Source organism: Populus nigra, chromosome 9 (assembly GCF_951802175.1).
Source record: "Populus nigra chromosome 9, ddPopNigr1.1, whole genome shotgun sequence".
NCBI classification, from domain to species: Eukaryota; Viridiplantae; Streptophyta; class Magnoliopsida; order Malpighiales; family Salicaceae; genus Populus; species Populus nigra.
Genome location: NC_084860.1, coordinates 7,175,923 through 7,185,321, shown reverse-complemented (window position 1 = coordinate 7,185,321; position 9,399 = coordinate 7,175,923). Strand labels below are relative to the sequence as shown.

General features: G+C 34.0%; 1 protein-coding gene across 3 annotated transcripts; it reads left to right on the top strand.

Moving 5' to 3' along the window:
- Window positions 1-5,583: 5,583 nt before the first annotated feature.
- LOC133702929 (uncharacterized protein At4g18257-like) lies at window positions 5,584-9,014 on the top strand. Of its 3 annotated transcripts, none has more exons than XM_062127265.1 (4): window positions 5,584-5,956; window positions 6,026-6,355; window positions 8,300-8,469; window positions 8,681-9,014. In XM_062127265.1, the coding sequence occupies exons 1-3, from the start codon at window positions 5,673-5,675 to the stop codon at window positions 8,457-8,459; spliced, it is 774 nt and encodes a 257-aa protein (XP_061983249.1). In that variant the 5' UTR covers window positions 5,584-5,672; the 3' UTR covers window positions 8,460-8,469; window positions 8,681-9,014. The 3 variants fall into 3 exon arrangements, with proteins under 3 accessions (XP_061983249.1, XP_061983248.1, XP_061983246.1); XM_062127264.1 differs by having other exon boundaries at window positions 8,672-9,014; XM_062127262.1 differs by lacking the exon at window positions 8,681-9,014 and having other exon boundaries at window positions 8,300-8,628.
- Window positions 9,015-9,399: the final 385 nt, after the last annotated feature.

Genomic DNA, 9,399 nt, shown 5'->3' with positions numbered 1-9,399 from the left:
TATTATTTAAGGACATTAGAGGTGATTTTTGGTTTAATTTTTCTTATACTCAATTTTACGCTAACATACATAACTTTTAATTTGACAGTTGGATTATACTAAAATTTTGTTAGAAAATTTTAAAAGTCTTATTTTATATAGATTTAAAATTTGTGGTAATTGGTGTTTGATAAGGCCTTATGATAAAGCTTTATAATTTTTCTAGTTGGTTTAATATTTTTTTTCTATTTTGATTAAAACTTGTTTTTAGCTTTATTTAAGATGTTTTACCTAGTATAACTAGGGTTACTTAGATTATATTTAGTTTTTTTACAGACTTGGTTTATTCATAAATAATATTGTGTGTATGCGAGGTTGCTCATACTTGTGGTTATTTATTAAACTCTTTAGAACTAATCAAAGACTAATTATCTTTATAACGATCACCCTAATGAACTTTCAATTGTCGATTATTTCTAGTCAATGGGTTGAGGTCTTTCATCTAATAACTTTGATTTCTTGATTCAAGTAATCATTAAGTTGAGTTTTCTATCAATTTGATTTTAGATTTATTAGGTTATTTTCTATATTGATTGTGGATTTAATGGTTCTTACCTTACGTGTTCGGATCAAATCTTTTTTGCGAAAGTTTAAAATTGGGTCAAATGAAAGGTAGCCAACATTATCTTGTAAAAACTTAAAATCAAGTCAAATCAAAGGCAACCAGCCTTATTTGTAAAAAATTAAAATCGGATCAAATCAAAGGTGATCAACCTTATTTTGCAAAGGTTTAAAATCGACTCAAATCAAATACAATCAATCTTATTTGCAAAAAATCAAAATTAGATAAAATCAAATGTGACCAACTTTATTTTTCAAAGTTTTTGCTTTTTTAAAAAACTTATATGTTCCCAATGCAAAAGTCTTGTGAGTCCATAACTTGTCAGAATTTTAAGGAGCTCTAAAAAGCAAAGTTCTATGTGAAAATCATAGGCTATTATATATCATAATGCTTACCTATTTAAAATATAGATCTCCCATTCAAAATTCAATCCCCTTATTGTCAATTGAAAATGATAGCTTCTTTCTTCACTAGTCACTTAATTTACTAACCTGCCTATGTTTGCTAAGGTGGCCTTTCTACGTGTGTTTGGTATTATCAGATCCTTTTCTAGCATTATGAAAAAAAACTTTGAATAATTATTATTTGAAAATGGATAACTTGCCCTCGCTCTATTATCTAGCCTAAGCCTAGCTAATTGGAATGAAAATCTTAAACTCAAACCATGTTTGGCTCTAGTCCATAAATTTCATCCAAACATCATTGTTAGGTTACTATTTATCTTTTATTAGGTTTGCATGGATTATGTTATAATACCTTGTTGAATTTTGGGCCTCATTCCTAACATTAATTATTTCATATGTTGAACAAAACAACCGATAGCAATGCCATGACCAACAATCACCGACAACCAATAACTACTCTAGTAGTACCTGACACTAGCAAACATCATGAGCATTGTAATAGATTCTCCTCCTCTAATCAATAACCCCACCTCATCTTCAGCCTTCAAACCAGTTACCGAGACCCACCAAAAACAATCATTGCCATAACCAGCTCCTTCACACTAACCTCGTCACCGAGACCCACCAAAAACAATCATTGCCACAACCAGCTCCTTTACGCCAACCTCGTCACCGTGAGAAGATTCCCCCCATCCAACCTCTACTATTTAACTAGTCAAAACACAAACCAAAAACCACCCCTTATCAATCACACAAGCCTATCATTACACTATCCATCAGCCTTAGTCCTTGTGCCATCCATAGTCCCTCTCATTATTAGCCCGGGCATCTCTAACAAAAGCCTTCATCATTTTCCCCAATTCTCAACCAAAAGACTAAAGAGCAACAGTAACAAACCCGACACCTCTAACCTCCACCACTAACAACCCAACATTAGTTCCCTTCTCCAAACATTGTTGATCCAAGTAAAAATTAATCATTTTCCCTAATTTTTTTCTCAAGCCCCACCATACCAATTGCTAGCCATTCCACTTTGATAACAGCAACAATCGATGCTCAAGTCACCAAGTTCTCATCCACCAATAATAATAGCATATGCCACTAAAAACTAAGAGATGGGAAACAAAAAAAGAAAGGGAAAAGACCCAAAACTTTATGTGCTTGTTTCTCCATTTTCAAAGCATTATCGAATGTTATCTACCTAGCTTTGATATCGAATGTTATCTACCCAGCTTTGATAAGCTATAAGAGCTTGTATTTCAAAGTAAAACAATTATCAAGATTATGTCTTATGACACTAGAATAATACTCATGGTTTAGTCTAACCTATACCATTTGGGATAAGGTGGTAAGAATGGTTTATGAGGGATGAGAGTGATTTTCCTTATGCTAACCATTTTTATTTTTTTTTATCATTTTGCTTATAGGTAATAAAGGTGGTGGTAAGGGCTTGTAGTATCTTCAATGGTTTTCTATATGATTGGTTGTTGATATATGAATGGTGATTGGATTGTCTAAAAAATTATTAGTTCTAAGGGATATTGGCTAGTTGATTGTTGGGAAATTGAATAGAAAAATTTAAACTTGCAATTGCTAGACTGCACATAGAGGTTGAAAAACTAGTGCCATTGGAATTATTATGGTAATTTGATTTTTGTTTATTATCTCTTACAATGGGAATAATTTTTCTCGAAGTTGTGAACCTAGTTATCCTTCTTCTTACTTATATATCCTCCTCTTTATTTTATCCTATTTCTAAAATATTTGAGATTTTCCTATTCTTATAGCTTCTTCTACCCTTTCAACCACTATAACTACATAAGTGAAATGCTAAGATTAATTACCCAACAGATACTCAAAATATGATGTTCTAAATGTATTTAAGAAAAGTAAAATCATTTTTTTTTCAATCAATAAGGGGTTAATTTGGGCTTCCATCCCTTGTCATCTCTAGGCATATTTTTGAATGGTTGTTTCAGATTCTTTTCCATAATATGCAAACTTTAATGGTTTAATGCTAAATCCATGATGAATTTGTATTGCTTAATAAAAACATCCATCAACTCTCTCTATTTTTTTTAATCTTGGTGTCTTCATGTATTACTTAAACCATCATATTATAGTGGACTTATAGATGAGTCATTTATATTGCTTTTATTGGGTTATATAAATCTACTCTTTCGGTAGCTCTATCCCTCAATTGTTGACAATACATACACGCGCGAGCGCGCGTGCACACGCACACACGCACTGACACGATCAAATAGTTGATGTCTTCTTCCAAGTGTAGGAGTGTCAAAGTAATAAATAACCCGGTAAGACTGGTGTCGAACCACAAGGAGGTTAACTGTATAAACTACAAATAAATAAATAAATAAATAATAACTGAAAAGGAGTTGAAGAGAGCTTTGATATATGATATTAATGTAAGGATTTAAACAAATATAAAATAATTGTCAAGGTCAGAGGATCCACTAATGGTATTTCAAATAAGTATAATATAAACTATTTTTATTATTCAATTGGAAACCATACACAAAGGAAGTTTCAATCGGATTATAATTAACATGATTATATTAATTATCTTATTTGAGTAATGCCAATACTTGTAAATGTTGTCAGGTATTCATGGTGATAACTTATGTTAACAACAAATCAAGTTCCTTTCATAGCACAAGTGTCGGTTATACCATATAGTTGGGCTATGAAAGTGCCAAGTATTTGTTGTACCGAGGGTTCTTCAACACAAATCTAGATTAACCATTTAACAAGCAAGGTATTAAGAGTGAGTAAGATAATAAATACAAAACATGTTAGTATCAAACATTAAATTCTATATTGAGTTTATACTATACTTTTTCTTATACCATTAGTGTAACCTTTTCACCTTGACATAATAAACTTAACTGAACATTATAAATAAGAGAAATATAGATAAACAAGATAAAAACTTAATTATATAAGTATAGTATAAACAAGATAAGAACTTAATTATATAAGTATAGTAAAGGAAATGAAAAACATAAACAAGAGATTAAGGAAAATATAACATGGAATAAAACTTGAACATTACAAAATACAAAGAAAGAGAGCAAGAGTAAGATCTTGATCTAAAAACCAAGATGTCTAAATATATGGCAAAAGCCTCCTTTTATAGGCTAAAATTTGAAACTATTGATTTGATGACTAATTATTGAGTCGGTGGCCACCTCTTGACTTGGTGACAACCATTATCTTCTTGTCTGAATAAAACATTATTACTAACGTCAGAATTTGAACAGATAGTCCTCATGAAAGTTCTGGAAATTCGTCTTAGATTTCCAACAAAACAAAAATTAGCTCATTTGGACTTCTAGAACTCGAGATATCAGTTGAACACTGAACAGTGTCTATGCTGTAGGACAAATTTTGACTTCTCTTTTGTTGCTATAATTTGAACTTGAAAACGACCATTTTGAATCTTGGACTCTTCATGAAAATTTTAGGCCCATGTCTCAGATTTCCACCCATATAAACTAGACCGATATCCAAGTTCTACAGCTCCAGTTATGATCCCATAACCGAATAGTGCTCCAGTTTGAATTGAATCAACATCTTTTCTTTAAGCTTAGCCCTCGTTTTGTCTTCTTAATTTCAATAATTAAACACATCAATCAATCATTTAAATTGTGAGATATGCCTGTATTTAAAATGAGTATTTACCATAAATTAAAGATCTTATATTATCAGATTTGTTATTAGAAAACATGCTCAAGTTAGGGAATTTAATGATACTTTAAGTGTAATATGATGACATAAAACCTTGATAAAAATGCACTTTTAAGTACTAATCACGCGCGCGCGTGTGCGCGCACACACACACACATATATTATTTTTCAGTGTGAAACAAATACTAGAAAATAACTAGAAAATGAATCAATTAAAAAATATCTTCCAATCAATTCCTAAATAGTTCTAATTTGGAAGAAAATATTTTAATTTCAAGAAAAAGAAGAAAATATTATCCTTTAACGCTACCAACTCATAATATTCACTGCCACCACCACTCCATCATGTCATCCACCACCACAACTACCATCTTATTATCAATGTAATTACTATTTTATTATTATCTTACCATAACGTTCCATCACCATCACTACAACAACGTAGTCACCTTTATCTGCCACCATGTTATTACTAATATAGGAATCATTTTATCATCATTCCATCATAACCCTCTAATATCATTGCAACCATAACAATAATCACCACCACCTACCTTATCACCATGTAATCACCTTTAAAACCACGAAAACATGTTATAAAAATATTTTTTTTATAAAACAAACATATACTAGGATTGTATTTGGTTAGTGTCGAGCATGTAAAGAATAAGTATAAAAAGATAAAAACATGTTTGGTTAGATGAATATAGATAAAAATATAAAATAAATTTATTTTTAAGATAATTTTTAAATGAATTTTTATTTTTTTAGAATAGAAATCAGAGAAGAATATGTGTGCTCTATCTTTACGATTTTTGCTTCTTCTATATCAAAAGAAAGTGATGACCGGTTGTCGTTTGACTCAAACATCACCCAACCGACATCTCGCTCGTTGATTGAGAGGTTGATCGCCATAACTAATTAATTTATTTTGTAGAGAAAAACAGAAGAAGAAAAGAATGGGAGAAGCAGAAGAAGAGGGAAAGAAGAGAAGAGTGATGGTGGAATCATTAGGATGGCTAACAGAATCATCAATTTTACCAAAGAAACATCGAGCCATAGAAGGAGTTGGTGCTTCTTCCATCGTTGAACTTAAAGCCCAACTCTATAAATCCCAAGAAGAAGCCAAGAAATCTAAAGACATCTCCCCTTCTGATCTTGAATACCATCGCGCCAAGAAGATTATCCCTTCTCTCGACACCTTCTCCAAGAAAAACTCCGGCGTCGAATCCCGTGCCCACAAGTACTCTTCTTTCGTTTTCTTTTATTAGGGTTTTCTTTTTTTCTTTTTCTGATTTTTCTTTAATTTCAGGGACAAGCTTGAGCTTAAAGCAGTTAATGATGGGTCAGCTAGCTATGCTGCATTGGAGAGGAAGGCGGAGTTGTATGACAAGTTATTGAGAGGAGAGTTGTCTGATGAGGAAGAGAATGAGAAGTACTGTGTTGATTTTTTTAGGAAGGGTGTGGAACAAGATGAGTCGACGCGGCCTCGAGGGAATAATACTTCTGCTGCTGCACCCGTTGATGATGAAGGAAAAGTTGATGGTGACAGTGATGATTCTGTGTTATTCAATGCCAAATTTGCTGGGCCGGGGCGGGCGGCTGGACCTGTGGACAAAGCGCAACATCATCGTTTAGTGAGGTAAGGCTTATAATCTGTTCCTATGTTTATAAATGGCATATTGTATGTTGGATGATCGTATTTACGAAAATTGTTGGCGGGGGAGTTGAGGTGAACTAAATGAGGTGGCCGGTTTTGAATTAACTTGCAATTTCTGATGACAATTAGAAATGTTTCTTTGTTGAAAGGTCAGATTCTCTTGTATCCTGATGTAACGAGTTTGTCCACGCAGAGGTCGAGCTAGCCTGCTATTTGATAAAATGAAACTTTGTTTGAATAGTCTTTGAAGATTATTACACCACTGAAAATAAGATGTCCACCATGTGAGACTACACCTGAAAGATAACCAGAATTTAGTGTCTTCCAATCCTTTTAAATCTTGAGATATCGAGATCCCATGAAGGTCCCCTAAGCAGACCACACTAAGAAACTGGGAAACTATTGCTGAAGCTGTTTAGATAGTGGTTTTCCTTAGAAATTTTGAAATTATGATCTGTTTATGAACTCCAAAAGAATTCCCCCTTTCTTAGGGTCCTCCTATATGTTTCTGCTCAGAAAGAATATAATAAATGGTTCACAACCCTCTGCTCACCAGCAACAGCAAAAAGCCTAACCACATTTGCTATCCCACAGCTTAATGCCAGTAAAGGTGCCAACATGACTCCTGCATTGAAAATACAATACACTATTGTGCCTTATGGAGCCTCTCATTAATAAAAAAAGCTTGTGGAACTGACTTCAGTATCCAGAGTAATGCCTTAACTTGGACGGTACCTTGACTTTTCTGAATACTATTAGCAAGAGGGAAATTATTACAACCCTAGTGGGAAACAAGATGAATTGGTGGATCAAGCTACATGAGTGATTAAAAAATCATTGCTCAATAGATACCCTCACCCCTTCTTCCCAAAATCAAGATCCATTGCCTACCTTGTGACTTAAACGGTGGGAAACTAATGGTACCTTTGATATGAAAAGGCAGACCCATGGCATCTTAACTACTCAATCAGTTGAGTGGATATTATATTTGGTCTAGATTAATTTGTTCTGAAGGGCTTTGAGTTTTAAAGGTAAATGCATTGCCATTCACCCCAAGGCAATAATTTTCTGTACAAAATGTCCAAGATCTAAACCCATGTTCATATTAGGCTTACAGTTCCCCTCTTTCCTGACCAAACAATTTATTCCTTACCTTTACCCTCTTCAAACGAAATTTCACATCACTTTCTCAATATACTTAGGCACTGCAAGTTGGACCTTACATGAAGACCTGTCTAAATGCTAGTGTTTTAACCATACTGAAAGCCCCCCAAGTTGCTACCTGTCTAAACACTTCAGGCATCCACCATTAGACCACAAAACCTATAGATTGGAGATTACCACCAAATGGAACCCTACATAACGAAGGCCAGTCTTGTTCAACATACTCGAGATGCTAAATAAGACCTCACTAGTTGACCTAAATGAATCCTGGTGATACCTCTTCTGGGCATATCCTTAATCTAGAAATTCCTTCAAAAATTTGCAAGGCAGCAAATTCTGAAAACCCTCTCTGCTCTGAGAACCAGTCTTTGTCCCACTTTTAGCACTTTAATGGAACCTGTATTGCTTTGTGCACCATTAGATGACCGAACTGAACACATCTACTGCAATTGTGAAAAGAAAGGGCGATAAGACATCACTTTGGCACTTTTCTAGATCTGGAAGTTCATGTCTTTGTGTATTAGCTCCAAAAAACAATCTCTCCCCATTAATAATTACCAAAAAGGAAAAGAAATAATCTTATTTTTGTGCAAGTGGTTCAGCTACCTGTTATTTATATAAAAAAAAGGGGGCAAAAAGAGGTATCCTGATATGATTTGCTTTTTAGTGATTCTGTTACTTGATTTGTATTATAGTACCACAATCTGAATCTTGTTACTGAACCCCACAGTGTAACTCCTTTTGCATCGTGGTTTTTCTCAGAGAAGTTCATGAAGAAGCCAATCAAGCCAGAAAAAAGGTAGTGGAGCTCAAGTTGCATAGACAAGAGCAGGCAGCAGCTAAACATGAGAAACTCAAACAAGCATATCTTCGGAAAAAATTGGAGGAACTAAAAGCTGCATCTAATGCAAATCAGACGTGATTAGCTGAAGGTGGGAGATTATAACCCAATTATCTTGTTGTTCAGTGTCGCTTCCTACAAGAATTTGATTAAACTGACATGAACAAAGGAAACAGTGAGATTTTTGTCACGTCTGTCTTTGTATTAATTTTAAATGATAATAATGTGCAGCCTATTGCTGGCATTTGTATGTTTTAGTTGTACATGGAACTGATTTTGATTTTAATTTTTAGAATTTTCAGATTTGGGCAACTTGATATGATTACTAGCTGATTGCCGATGGTTCGATTTCTTCCATACCGTGTCATCAGTAGTAGATTTGTTTTCAAGGATGTGCTGTTATTGAAAGGGCGTGGACGATAGCAGAGATTCTTGCCGTATCTAGATTTCATTTAATACTGGGAATGTGACCACCAGTTTAAGCAAATTACGAAATTTTCAGTTCCAATTCAAACTTAAAAATCCCAAACACCATGAGTAGTGCATCCCCTTGAATGAGAACAGCCCTGTAACTTCAATCAAATAAGCAGGTTACGAATCCCTGAATTGCAGCAGCTCAAAAATCTTTCCTTTAAACCTTTGTACTCTCATTCCAAGAAAATGTCCTCAGCTGAGACCATGCCGATGATCTTCAACCTATTTTTTCATCCAAATAATCTGTCAGAAAAGGTTTGCAACCAAAATCAAGTGAAGAAGTTATATCAATTTCTTAATCAAGAGGGTTCTTGGGTTATTTGTTACATTAACAATCGTGCATTTGGATTTCAGGTTACACAACTACTCTGGGGATCGAACCCAGAATCTCTGGAGTCACTGATGCTAGCGAGAGCCAAAACATATTAAAAGAAATCAAAATGAAATTCACTATAGAAACAGACATCAGACAAAATACTCATTGATCTCTAATGACAAGATGACAGAAAAACAAAATGCTAGGCAGAACCTAAAACACATGCGTCTA